Source organism: Hyperolius riggenbachi, chromosome 9, assembly GCF_040937935.1.
Source record: "Hyperolius riggenbachi isolate aHypRig1 chromosome 9, aHypRig1.pri, whole genome shotgun sequence".
Taxonomy (NCBI): domain Eukaryota; kingdom Metazoa; phylum Chordata; class Amphibia; order Anura; family Hyperoliidae; genus Hyperolius; species Hyperolius riggenbachi.
Window position 1 is genome coordinate 263,399,356 of NC_090654.1, and position 14,956 is coordinate 263,414,311.

The 14,956-nt window shown below is 46.7% G+C and overlaps 1 protein-coding gene across 5 annotated transcripts in view; it reads left to right on the forward strand.

Moving 5' to 3' along the window:
- CEP128 (centrosomal protein 128) overlaps positions 1-14,956 on the forward strand; it is a 253,904-nt gene that overhangs the window by 55,468 nt on the left and 183,480 nt on the right. For all 5 annotated transcript variants that reach the window (XM_068254444.1, XM_068254441.1, XM_068254445.1 and 2 more), the window contains exons 7-10: positions 3,259-3,331; positions 6,616-6,732; positions 13,855-13,941; positions 14,305-14,379. In XM_068254444.1, coding sequence (XP_068110545.1) covers positions 3,259-3,331; positions 6,616-6,732; positions 13,855-13,941; positions 14,305-14,379 — 352 coding nt within the window. The remainder of the gene's footprint in view (positions 1-3,258; positions 3,332-6,615; positions 6,733-13,854; positions 13,942-14,304; positions 14,380-14,956) is intronic.

The window sequence follows — 14,956 nt, forward strand, 5'->3', positions numbered from 1 at the left end:
TAAACTTTGGATCTCATGTAGTCAGAGCAAGTTGATCTGTAATTTTTTCTACCTGCTTTTGTCCTTAAAGTGAATGGGAACCGCATTTTTTTAAAAAATGAAGCAAATACTTACCTAAGGAGAGGGAAGGCTCTGGGTCGTATAGAGCCTTCCGTCTCCTCTCTCGGTTCCCCTTTATACTGTGCTGGCTCCCCCCCCCCGTTTCAATCCCCCGCCGAAAGGGTATTTGGAAGTCTTCAGGAGCCGTGTCCCCCCAAAGACGTGCGGCTCCATACTGCACAGACGTGAGCGTGCAAGAGAGCGTGCTTGCGCAGGCGCAGTACAGGGCCGCCCTTCTATAGGAGCACTCGGGCTCCCGGAAGACTTCTGAAGCCGCCTTCGGCCGGATAAAGCACTATTTGACAAAATTAGTCAAATACTGCTACCGGGCGTGCCGGCACTGGATCGAGGGGACCAGGAGAGGAGCGGGAAGGCTCTATAGGACCCAGAGCCTTTACTCTCCTTGGGTAAGTATCTGTCTCATTTTTTTTTTTTTAAGTGCGGTTCCCATTCACTTTAAGATAATGAGCATGTTATATGCTACAAAGAAACAGTCCCATTGTCTTTTCTCAAATTTTCCCAACCTCACAATCCACAGGCTTGTTCAGCACTTCTAACTCCCTTCTCTATACCCCTCCTCCTTCATGCTTATCAGCTGCAGAATTTGCAATATACTTCACTGATAAAATTTGACAATCAGAAGTGTTTTTTCCATGCAGCCCTCAATTTCCATCTCCACCTCACTACTTGACTGTTCTGTCTTCCCTCCACAATTCTCTCTCCTCTCTAACCTCCAAATCCCATCTAACCACCGGTTTGGCTCCTATTCTCTCCCATCTCATTCCACAGCTGTCCTTCATGCTTGTACTGACATCACCATTAAACCTATCCATCTCCACTGGATGTTCCCAGCCTCACTCAAAAAAGATGGTGGGACACCACTTCTTAATGAAACCTCTCTAGAAATCCTATTCAAAACACTGCACTGATATATAGCAAACAACGGGTGTATAAAATGGTGGTGTGCTTCTTTAACTAAAATTAAAACAGTGTAAAGCATTTATAAGATAGCGCTGCAATTCCAACTACAAGTCCACAAGCAGCAAATTTCGACAATAGCAATCCTAATTGGATAGCAGCAGTCCTTAATTCCTTTTCAAGCCAGAAGACCTGCAGGACAGGACAGGATAGGATTCCTCAATAGACCTCCACCACACCCTCAAGTTAGAACACTCACCTTAAGTGTTGACCTCAAGCCAGATGGTTCACACAACGCCTCTGAGATGTTTACCTAGGCAATTCCCAGCCTCTCATGATCCCCTTGTATGCTCTTCTGCAGCTTGGTCTTTAACCACTTTATCCATCACTACAGTATATCTACGTCCTCTGTGACTTCCTCTAAGCCACGAGGACGTAGATATACGTCTTGTAGATGAAGCAGTGCTGTGCAGGATTGGGCTTGCTCCTGTGCACACCTCTGGCACTATGTCGCGCAGCACTAATTGGTGAAGGGAATATATGTTCCCTAAACCAATAAGATTGATTTTTATCATTAAAAATGCTTTTATTTTCTTAGTTCATAGTGAAAAATACACACTGTAGCATTATTTCAGAATCAAATATATTCAACATAAATTGTGACAGGAACATAATCTAAGTTTTGTTATAAACTGTATAAATAGCCAATCAAAATGTGATTCTTATCGACAGTAGTGCTTTTTATTTTTAAGCTGGAATTGGTAAAACTGAGAAATAATGTTTTTCCCATTAAAAAGCATAGAAAACAAAATTCTTTGAGGGAAAAAATGGCATACAATAAAAGCCTAGTTTGCCTTGAAAAAAATATATGTATTTCATTTAAGAGTCATAAGTAGGGATAAAGTTATGGCTGATTAAATAGGGACATGGCTAAAATGTCAAAACTGCTCTGGTCCAGACATAAAATACACGTTTCCATTGCGTAAAACCATTTGAATGTTTAATAAAATTTAAAATGCGCACCCACATTCTTTTGCCGTATTAAAATCGCTCAGTGTTTTAATGGGCTCTGTATCCCATATGGTTGCCAGCTGGATGGTCTTCTTGCCTCATAGGCTTCCAGGCTCACCCTGCCAGTTCACACTGGATTCACTTCCTTGTTTGTGACCACACCCTACTAGTTTCATTACAACAGTGACTCGTCAGGTCCGCTTTAACCTATCCCTCTCCACTGGATTTTCCCAGCCTCACTCAAAAAGGCTGCTGTGACACCGCTTCTTATTAAAACCTCTCTAGAGCCTATTGCACTCTCCAACTACCTCCCTGTGTCACTTCTCCTCTTTGCATCCAAATGACTGGAATGCCGTATTCTTGCTAAATTAAGCAGTTATTTATCTGCTAACTCCCCTGTTTGATTAGTTCCATTCTGGCTTTTGCTCTATCCACGCAACAGCTCTTACTAAAGTGGCCATGATCTTCTTACAGCTAAATCCAGAGGTCATTCCATACTCATTCTTCTTGATCTCTCCTCTGCATTTGATACGGTTTACCACAACTAAAGGTGGCCATAGGCCTGACGATTCTGGGCAGATTCGACAGACAAATTTATCTCTAATCAAATTTACTACAGGCCGATTTCTGTCCGATTTTCAGCACGAAATCTTGAGGGAATTGGCTGAGCCCGCCACATCTGCCCCCAATGTATAATGGTGATTTCCCCCACCCCCCCCCCCCCCCGTGTTTAAATTTATACATTACCTGTCCTGTAGCAGCCTCCGCCCGGTGACCGTCCATCTTGCTGGGTTCGAAACAGCTGCATATACGTGTTCATGCTAGCAGCGCATAGCGTTTGACATCAGACGCTGTGTGCCACTAGCGTGTATGCGTGTATGGGGAACCCCGCGAGAGGGACAGACACAGTGTGGAGGCCGACACCAGATAAGTAATTTATAAATGCACACGGGAGACAAATTCAAACATTGAAGTGGCAGGAGTTTCGTCGCTTGTTCCAAAATCGGCGGTAGAAACTGAACAATAGACTGGCTAGTTGGAAAATGTCACGTTTATTTTATTGAAAAATGGAGCAGAGTGAGCCTTTCTGCGGAAGTCCCGCCTTGGTAGTGATGGACATTATGCTATGGTCTCCGGGAAGCCTGTGTCTGCCCGACAGCCTGCTGGGTGCATTCTGGGATTGGTAACGGCTGGATTATGATAGCTGTTTTTTTTTTTTTTTTTTCCCAGAACTGAAGCAGAGACTAAGAGAACTTTGGAGGACTTGACTTCCCGGCTGAGTGAGAGCCAACGGCAGGAGACGGTGAGTTTGTGTGCGCAGGAGACCTCCACTTCCAGGCTAGCCTGGGGTCTTCTCTCTTCATGACAGTAGAAGCGTTCTGATTACTGATGCTTTTGTGCAATATCCGCCGTGCGCCTGTGTGTGGGCAGCCTGTCACTGCCAGGCGTCGGGATTGATTGAGCCCCTGACAACTAGCATTACTGTCTGCTCACGTTATTGCTTTTCACTCGATAAGAACGTCTTGTCACCGAACAATGTCCTGGAGACACGGGCTAATCCCGTCATCCACTCACATTGTCCCGGCCGTGTCCATCACAGCTCTCCACTAATACCAGATGTCATTTATCTGCCTGACAAGATGGCCGCTCTCCTGCCAAGTCCAGGCCGCGGTACGTTAGTGATGCTGGAATCCGGCCAGAGAGAGTGGTAGGAGTAGCCCAGGGGGGTCACCGCTGCCAATCAAAACCTCCCAGAAGCTGGAACCCTCTGCACTACTAAATAAACTGTATTTTTCTCTGTAGCTGGAGAGCGCTTCGCTTTCTGTTGCCCATGGTGATAGAGGGAGGGATTCTCCCCAATAAGGGCACAGATGGCAACAAAACCCAAATAAGGTTATTCTCTCTACATAGAACAAAACCGGGGTAAATGTGGGGTCCTACTTCTGTTCATAAAATCCCACTCCAGACAAAAAATACGTTTTTTACAGTTGGTGCCCGCTAGAAAGTGCAAATCTCAATTGCTGAACGCTTTTGGTAGCAATTTGGTTTTTTTTTAATTTCCAACAATTTAAAGCTATATTGTACAGCAATTGCGATTTGCGGTTTTCTTTACCATATATCCTCGAATATAAGTTGACCTCGTGTATAAGTCGACGCCAATACTTGACCCTCTTAAGCTGGGATGTTTTATTGACTCAAGTATAAGTCTACCCAGCAAATTTAATGGCTGCACTTGGGGACTAGGAGGGGTTTATGACTGCACTGCGTACAGTATTACAGCCATTAACCCCTCCTGTGCCTTATGTGCAGCCAGTAACTCCTCCAGGCCCTCAAGTGCAGCAATTATTCACTCCCCTTCCTGCAGCCCATTATTTCCCCCCTTCTCCTTGCTTTGTTAAATGTTGTGGCCAGGACTTTCAGACCTGTTTTCTTGGCATTTCCTTTCCTCAAAGTATAACTTACCACAGGGTAAATTGCTGCAAATGGGACGGTCACTAATAGTACGCACATTACTCAGTGTGCTCAGCGTTGCATGTGACTCGTGTATAAGTCGACTCCTATACTTTTATTTAGTGAATCAGAGCTAAGTTTCTAGACTTATAGTAGAGTATATATAGTAATTTTTTTTTTCGGTTCTGTGTAGCAAAACCGCTTTCTACAGCAATTAAAAATGGATTTGCAACTATCCTATACTATTCTATACGCTGCAGAACTCACAATTTGGGGAAATTGCAATCACTTCTGAGGAAGCACTTCCATTGGCTTTGATTAGCCTAGCACTTTTGGAGTCACTAACCAATCCAAAGCATGTCTGCAACAGCTTCTGTGGGTCCAGCCCTTAGATTTATGGGGTACGTGTTTTTGTGCCGCTTGTGAGTTGGGCACAGAGTGAGCCGAATGACAGCTTACCCTTCTGCCGCTCTAAAACCCGGCGGAATTAAATACGATTGCCCATCCGAGTCATAGCAGTTTGAAGGGAGAAATAATTTGGGGTCCCTAAAATACCCTTACGCACCCCTCACATATATCTCAGGTCAAATATGTGGTCAGAAGCCCAGACACCAGTTGTTCCCTGCACCAGACTGTCTGTGCTGCAACCTTCTCACTAATTCAGTCTGTGCCCTGCCCCCTTGCAGTCTGACCAGTAGGATGATGCAATCCAGACAGCAAAACCTCCACCCACAGAGCCTGAAACTCCCTTCCTGTACTCAACTGCTTCTGGTCATGTGATCAAACTTTCAAGACCGGATTTTTACTTGAACAGACTTATTTTCTCACAAAACGTTAATACTAGAGTCCTTTAAATACTAAACCATTAAATAATGATCTATTTAGATGCACAGAGATTGCTTTAAAGTGAACCAGAGACGAAGCACCCTCATGTATTTTACCATATATATCAGTGGGAACATTAGAGAAAACGCCTACCCTGCTGTCTGTTTCATTTTTAACTCTTCAGCTTGCCTCTAATCAGCCCTGATCAGATCCCCGACTGAGCATTCAGCTTGGCTTTGCTATAACTCAGCTATAATGATTCCTGAGCAGAGCCACAAGGGGGCAGGCTTGGGCTTGAAAAGACACCTGAGAACACAGACTTAGCTATAAAAATTCCTAAGCAAAGCCAGACTGAATGCTCAGTCGGGGATTTGATCAGGGCTGATAAGAAGCAAGCTGAACAGTTAAAAATGAAACAGAGAGCAGGGTAGGTGTTTTCTCTAATGTCCCCATTGATCTATATGGTAAAATACATGAGGGTGCTTCATCTCTGGTTCACTTTAAAGGGAACCTGAAGTGAGAGCGTTATGAAGGCTGACCTATTTGCTTTTAAATAATGCCAGTTGCCTGGCTGTCCTGCTGATCCTCTGCCTCTAATACTGAGGAGGGCGGGGGAAGCCTCTTTAGGATCCAGAGGCTTCCCCCTCCCGAGGTAAGTACCTCCAGGGGCACTTTTTTCCTTACAGGTTCACTTAAAAAGGAAATAAATATGGCAGCCTCCATATCAATTTCACCTCAGGTTTTTCTTTAAAGAAAACCTGAACTGAAAATTAAAAGTCAAAATAAACATATAGAGGTCATGCTTCCCTCCTGCGGAGTCTACTCCTCAATCTCCTCTCCAATGTCCCGTTTGTCCACTGTGATCAATGGAATTCTCCTTCCTCCATTTTGAAAATGGCCATTACCCCATAACAGCTTCCTGGTCAGCACACTGCTAAACTGTAACATTGCCCACCTGAGCCATAGGGAAACATGGACATTACCTGGCACATCAGTTGTCTTCTCAGCTATAACTGACAGCAACAGATATCTTTCAGTTCTGACAAAATGGTGTCAGAATTGGAAGGGATTATTGCAAGAAGAAAATGGTGAACTTCTGAGAGGAACTGATGACGAGGTAGCTATGTAATGTTTATTTAAATTTACCTCATATTTATTTGAAAAAATTTTACTCAGTACCAGCTCCCTTTAAAAAGTGAGATTGACTAGATATTTCTGCTGACTCATGCGTGACATGAACTCCCTATGTGTACATTAATGTATATAATGTATGATTACGGTACATGGTGTTTCCATTGCTTGGTGCTGCAGGTTTCGGAGCGGGTAGAGAGGCGGCTGCAGCAGCTGGAGCGGGACATGAGGCTGGAGAGGCAGCAGGCGGAGAGACGGCAGGATCACATGGGCCACGTATCCACTCAGCTGCAGGAGGTAACTTGCAAGGATCGCAGTGTAAGGATAGGAGGCTTAGAGAAGACAATAAGCTTTCCCTTTATGAGGGGGCGCATTGTCCTCCTCCTCAGGTCTATCAGGTGTAAACATGTAAAGCTGGATTTACACTGTACCGCATGAAATACTGATCTTGTAAAGAGGCACTATGGCGAAAAATTGTAAAATGTAAAATATGTGCAAACATATACAAATAAGAAGTACATTTTTTCCAGAGTCAAGTGAGCCATAAGTTACTTTTCTCCTATGTTGCTGTCACTTACAGTAGGTAGTAGAAATCTGACAGAAGCGACAGGTTTTGAACTAGTCCATCTCTTTATAGGGGATTCTCAGGTATTTATTTATTTTCAAAAGTACTTAGTAAATGGCAGTTGCTCTGTCCAACTGCCAAAAAACTGTGTAGCGAGCAGGGAGGCTGGCCAGCATAATTGTTTGAATCCTTTTAAGGGAATCTCTTTATAAAGAATAAAAGCCTTGCTGAGAATCCCCTATAAATAGATGGACTAGTCCAAAACCTGTCACTTCTGTCAGATTTCTACTACCTACTGTAAGTGACAGAAACATAGGAGAAAAGTAATTTATGGCTCATTTTACTCTGGAAAAAACTTACTTCTTATTTGTTTGCACAAATTTTAAATTTTACAATTTTTGGCCATAGCGATTCTTAAAAACTGATCCCTTTTCAGTTTCAGGCCTGGAACCCACTACAAAGCGCTATTGCTAATCGCAATCGCTAGAAATCTCTTACAAAACATTAGTGTTTTGTAAGAGATTTCATGAGCGTTGTCTGGCAATTTTGGGAGCGATTTTAAAAAGTGTAAGGTTTTTGCCAGTGATTGTGTAGCGATTTGCGATTAGCATTTTTAATTCTGATCGGTCCTTTCAATTAATTTTAATTTATTTACAGTGTACAGTAATTTAAAAACGCTAGAAAATATCTGTATAGCGATTCATGAGCGATTACACCAGCCTTTACATACTTTACATTGCAGAAACGCTGACGCTAACGCTCAAAAAATGCTTCATGTCCTGTGCTTGTGATTTTGGTAATTGCAATCGCTCCAGTGGAATTTGGCCCATCCATGAACATTAGTTGAGCGTTTAGGGAAATCGCTAGTGATTTGAAAACCTCCCTAAACGCTTGAAAAATCGCTCTAGTGGGTTCCAGCCTTTAGTCTGTATGGCATGAAAAAGTACAGTAGCCACACTTGTAAAAAACATTGTGATGCTTATTCTGTGCTGTAGTAACACTTGCGCAATTTAGTGTGCTTCGAATTTGCTTTGAACTGGGGGGGGGGGGGGGGGGGGGAGGGATTTGATGTCAGCTGAAAAGGTGGCTCTGGAGAAGCCAGCAAATGGTAGTGTTGCGGGTCGCAGGATGCATCTCTACAGATAATTGTCATTGTCTATATTCTTCTGAAGTTCCCCGTGACCTTTACAGCAGCGTAATGCAGACTTTAAAGAAGCAAAATGTCAGTTTTTAAAACAGGGTTTGGGAGATACTTCTGCATTTCATTTTAATTATTCATGACTTCGCCTATAACAATTTTTGCTACAGGGAAGTAAAATGAAGGACACAATGACCTCCCAATTCTTCTTCCGAAAGCTCAGGCAGTAGGATATGCTAATCAGCCTGTCACCCTTCTACCCTTTCCATCACCTGTTCTGCCTCCTCCCCTGCCCCCTCCCTGTTACCCCACTCCTCTTCACCTCTTCCTGTTACCCCACTCCTCTTCACCCCTTCCTCTTCCCCTTCCATCTCCCCCGCTTTTTTTCCTCTTTCCAAATTCAGTCACTCCCCTCCTCTCGCCTTTCTTCCCCCTACAGTCTCCTCACTTGTACCCCCCAGCATTACAATCTGCCCTCTACTGTCCCCTCCTTCCTTCCCTCTCCTCTTCTTTGGCTCCCCTCACTACCTCCCCCCCCCCATCTCTCCTCTACCCCCTCACGCAACGCCTCTCCTTCTTTCCCTTACATCTTCCCTTTTGTCACCTCGCCCTTCCTTCTCCTCTATCCCACGCTGTTTCCCCATCCTTCTTTTTTTTAAGCACTTACTTCCAGTCCCCCCCCCCCCCCCTCCAGCTCCCCTTTACTCCTCTAGCTCCTGCTGTCTCCCCTATCCTCTACTTCAAGCCCTTCTTCCCGACCCCCCCTCCTCTCTTTCCAGCTCCCCCTCTTCTAATCCCTCTCCCCTCTCTTCTCCCCTCCTCACGGTTCCTCTCTTCTCCCTCATGTCCCCCCCCCCACTTCATCTCTTATGGTGGCCACCAGTGATCCAATCTTCTTCCTCCAATCTTACCATTTCCATGTAATACTGCCACCCACCACACCCTTGCGCTTTTGTGTCATGTACCAACTGGAATAAAAATTGATTGAGCATTAACGCCTCGGTGCCCAACGTTCTCCTTCTATCCACAATTTATTCCATGTAATGCTGTATAAGGCCCTTCCTACATTGTCTATTCAATATATTCATTCAGTTTACCCTTATACTACATAGATTTGGTAAAATTGGATGAAAAAGATTGGATCATTAGTGGGCACCTTAATTCATTTTTTCCCACAGTTAGTGCAGGTATTGTTCTATTCACCTGCTTTGTGCGTCTTTGAAGCTGACTGGTCACTGGAAAGATCGTGTAAACGTGTCCGCGATCTCCGCCGCTCTGCAGGGATTCCCAGGGGAGATCTTTCCAGAAATGTATTTCCTGAATCTGAAATGTTGTGCATTTATCTACATGTGCCTCCAGCAGCGCTCACACCGTATCTTTATAGCCATCTGTAAACTTTGCGGTAGAAAACGGGCGAATGTTGGCAGATCTCCCGAAAATCGCGTCATATAAATGGACACGCTATTATCTGCCCCCCCTCATTCTTGGGGTGACACCTTTTCCTGTGCAGCATACAAAGGTCGCCAGGCTGCGCTTTTGTTCCGAGCACTCAGCAGAACGCGGGAAGAAAACGCTGGGCGTACTACAAAGCGCGGCTGCGGGAGGGCGACTCTTTCATACAGCAGTTTTATCTCATTCTGTCACATCTTCCCCTTTCATTTGTCACAATCTCTCACGCTTGGCTCGCTTCCTCATACCGCGCGCTTTAATATTCACGTCCACAGCCCCGGCTTTTCTAATGGAAATATGCGCACTTAAAAGAGAAACGAAAGAGCGGTTGTTGTTATTAAAGGTTTAAAGACGCCCCCGAGACACTCCATTACCATCCTCTCTGTTCCTCGCCGCTTCAAATGGTTTAGGGCAGTCGGGATCTCGGAGTCGGCTTCTGAGGGATTTTCAGAAAAGAGCAAACTCAGCCTGACGGAGAGATAGAAGCTGGTGCGGAATGCCGGAGTCACGGAAGGGGGAGCGCAAACCCGCCGCTGGAGGGGGGGGGGGGGGGAGTCGCTGTCTGTTGTACTTTCTTGTGTCAGAACTGCAAACAATACGTCGGGTTTCTAGTCCTACAGTAATTAAATGCATCGGAGGCCGGTCTTAGGAAAACAAGGGAAATGATTGCTGGTAAAGTGTCCGAGTGTCACGCCAGCTGTCAATAAGCGCGCGGAAACCGGCGCCATGGAGGAAGCTGGCAATATATAAATCCAAAATAATAATCCATTGTTGGGCACGGTTGGGTGAGAGTTCTGTCCGCACGCTACAGCGCGCAACAATGATGGATTGTGCCTCTGCCTATTCTCACCCGAGCATCTAATTTATGTGGCCAACCGCCAGTCCTGTTACCCTCCAGTGCCCAGTCATCTCTGCCTGTGCTTCCCTAACCCCCTGTCCCTGCAAAGGTTGGGGGGGAGGGTTCAGGGGGGATTTTGTGTAGGGGTGGGGATGTGGTAACAATTCAGATTTTTTTTTTTTGAGGTGCAAAAACAAAACTCAGCTCAACTGAAAATGGCCATAGACACTTCCTGCTCGACGATGCTTTGCGGACCCACCCACAGCAATGTCTGCAGAAGCTGCCGGTGATGCACTTCCTGCTGGCTGATCTGCAGACTTGCCCACAGGCCTCCCACAGCAATGTCTGCAGAAGCTGCTGGTGATGCACTTCCTGCTGGCTGATCTACCGACTTACCCACAGGCCTCCCACAGCAATGTCTGCAGAAGCTGCCGGTGATGCACTTCCTGCTGGCTGATCTGCAGACTTACCCACAGGCCTCCCACAGCAATGTCTGCAGAAGCTGTTGGTGATGCACTTCCTGTTGGCTGATCTGTAGACTTACCCACAGGCCCCCCACAGCAATGTCTGCAGAAGCTGCCGGTGATGCACTTCCTGCTGGCCGGTGATCTGCAGACTTACCCACAGGCCTCCCACAGCAATGTCTGCAGAAGCTGCCGGTGATGCACTTCCTGCTGGCTGATCTACCGACTTACCCACAGGCCTCCCACAGCAATGTCTGCAGAAGCTGCCGGTGATGCACTTCCTGCTGGCTGATCTACCGACTTACCCACAGGCCCCCCACAGCAATGTCTGCAGAAGCTGCCGGTGATGCACTTCCTGCTGGCCGGTGATCTGCAGACTTACCCACAGGCCTCCCACAGCAATGTCTGCAGAAGCTGCTGGTGATGCACTTCCTGCTGGCTGATCTGCAGACTTGCCCACAGGCCTCCCACAGCAATGTCTGCAGAAGCTGCCGGTGATGCACTTCCTGCTGGCTGATCTGCAGACTTACCCACAGGCCCCCCACAGCAATGTCTGCAGAAGCTGCCAGTGATGCACTTCCTGCTGGCTGATGATTTGCAGACTTACCCACAGGCCTCCGACAGCAATGTCTGCAGAAGCTGCTGGTGATGCAATTCCTGCTGGCTGATCTACAGACTTACCCACAGGCCTCCCACAGCAATGTCTGCAGAAGCTGCCGGTGATACACTTCCTGCTGGCTGATCTACAGACTTACCCACAGGCCCCCCACAGCAATGTCTGCAGAAGCTGCCGGTGATACACTTCCTGCTGGCTGATCTACAGACTTACCCACAGGCCTCCCACAGCAATGTCTGCAGAAGCTGCTGGTGATGCACTTCCTGCTGGCTGATCTGCAGACTTGCCCACAGGCCTCCCACAGCAATGTCTGCAGAAGCTGCCGGTGATGCAATTCCTGCTGGCTGATCTACAGACTCACCCACAGGCCCCCCACAGCAATGTCTGCAGAAGCTGCCGGTGACACACTTCCTGCTGGCTGATCTACAGACTTACCGACAGGCCTCCCACAGCAATGTCTGCAGAAGCTGCAGGTGATGCACTTCCTGCTGGCTGATCTACCGAATTACCCACAGGCCTCCCACAGCAATGTCTGCAGAAGCTGCCGGTGATGCACTTCCTGCTGGCTGATCTGCAGACTTACCCACAGGCCTCCCACAGCAATGTCTGCAGAAGCTGCCAGTGATGCACTTCCTGCTGGCTGATGATCTGCAGACTTACCCACAGGCCTCCGACAGCAATGTCTGCAGAAGCTGCTGGTGATGCAATTCCTGCTGGCTGATCTACAGACTTACCCACAGGCCTCCCACAGCAATGTCTGCAGAAGCTGCCGGTGATACACTTCCTGCTGGCTGATCTACAGACTTACCCACAGGCCCCCCACAGCAATGTCTGCAGAAGCTGCCGGTGATACACTTCCTGCTGGCTGATCTACAGACTTACCCACAGGCCTCCCACAGCAATGTCTGCAGAAGCTGCTGGTGATGCACTTCCTGCTGGCTGATCTGCAGACTTGCCCACAGGCCTCCCACAGCAATGTCTGCAGAAGCTGCCGGTGATGCAATTCCTGCTGGCTGATCTACAGACTCACCCACAGGCCCCCCACAGCAATGTCTGCAGAAGCTGCCGGTGACACACTTCCTGCTGGCTGATCTACAGACTTACCCACAGGCCTCCCACAGCAATGTCTGCAGAAGCTGCAGGTGATGCACTTCCTGCTGGCTGATCTACCGAATTACCCACAGGCCTCCCACAGCAATGTCTGCAGAAGCTGCCGGTGATGCACTTCCTGCTGGCTCCTGATCTGCAGACTTAAGGCTCATACGCACATCCAACTTAATACACAACCAACCACACAACATGATTATCCATACAAGTTGTTTACCCGACAAGTGTGTACAAACGCGCCAGCCAACTCACTTAAATACTATGCGCATGTTAAATGACAAACTTCACAACATGTCCGCATTCAAAAACAACAAAGTTGTTCAAAACACTTGTACAGACGTTCCAACCTGCATGATAGTTGGGCAGATTGATCCTCCGGTTGAATCTGGCAAACAACCCGTTATCAGTTGGTCATCTAGTTGTTTGTCAGCTGTACACACGCCTAACTTCTCTTTCAACAGACAAGTTTGGAAGACAGTTGGAGAGATTGTTGGTAGGTGTATATGAGCCGCTACCCAGAGGCCTCCCACAGCAATGTCTGCAGAAGCTGCCTCTCACACACACACACACACACACACACACACACACACACACACACACACACACACACACACACACACACACACACACACACACACACACACACACACACACACACACACACACACACACACACACACACACACACACACACATATACACACATATACACACATATACACACATACACACACACGATGTTCCTAGCACTCTGTACACACACACACACACACACACACACACACACACACACACACACACACACACACACACACACACACACACACACACACACACACACACACACACACACACACATACACATACACACACACGATGTTCCTAGCACTCTGTACACCACACACATACCACACACACATACTAGACACACACACACACACACACACACACACACACACACACACGATGTTCCTAGCACCTGGGTTGGTTCCAGGGGGGCGCTCTGTACACCACTCTTTCTTTTATTAGAAGCAGTCAGTTAATGAATTTCATGCAATTTTGTCAGCATTTAGGGACACTTGATGTAAAAATACCCATCATATTTACTGATAACACGTATGTTGTGTTCCTATCTCCTTCCTATTTATCTCACTCCTTTATTCTTTTTCTCTTTGGTTGGAGATCTAATTTAAGAAATGAAGGATAATTGAATGTCTTGTGTTTTTTCTTGCTTCACCGCAGGCTCTTAAACAGCGGGAGTCAAAGCCGAGCGAAGCAGAGACATCCCTGAAAGACAGACTCGGGAGGTCGGAGGGTGAAAAGGCCCAGGTGAGTAGATGCAGTGTGATTTTACTGTTATGGCCCTTTAACAATGTGAAAGTCCCGTAACTGGGTGGTACCAGTAGTCTGTATGTGAGAAACAAAAGAAAAGGGTGCGCTCCAATGGTGCATTAACTTTTTAATACATAAAACACTATTAAAGTTGCACTTAGGTGTGAAGGTAAAAAGCGTGTCAAGAGCCGCCAGCGAGTCCTCTCACAGCATCTGAGCTTGGCCAGAGCTCAAGGATGCGATGTTACGCCAGGAGGGACGGGCTGCGGGCAGGACCTTGTCACTTTTTATATGTAGGCCTGATATAACCCAGGTGCGGGCCATAGAATGCCTTCTAATGGGGTCTTGTGATTTTTGCAGCTGGAGGCGGAGCTGGAGAGGTACCGGAGACGGCTGGACCAGACGGAGGGCAGCAGGGAGACTCTGCTCTGCCAGGTATCATGTGACCATGTTCCTCTGTAGGCGGAGTCTATAGAGGGCAGCACTGCAATGCCAGTGGCAGGTGTCTCATAGAACAGTCATTCCTCAGCCAGGTGCTGTTGCTGTTTGGAGAAATGGGGTCTAAATGTGCAGTTTAGCATGGAGACCGCTTTTTACAGGTACGTTTCTAAAAACACCCCTCACCTGGGCCCATATGCAATTCAGTTTTTCTCCTGAGTTTTCTCTTAGGAGCTAATGTTTCATCTTTGATTTATAATAATTTTTTGCCACTTTGCAATGGAAAAAGTACCAAAAAGTTGGTGAAAAAGTACTATTGAAATTATTTTGAGTATTTGTTTGCTTGCTGGTGGCTTGAAAGGCATTTTATTGAAAAGTTTCACCTAAGGAGAGAACGCAGGAGAAAAAGGGAATTGCATATGGGCCCTGGAGTGAGAGGGATATGGAGGCTGCCACATGTATATGCAGATTGCCTGCTGTGGTGTGGAACGCTGCACCTGAGGGGTTGGGATACAGGCCATATTAGGGAATGTTTTAATGTCCAGGTATCCGGAAGGACACCTCCTCTTCAGTG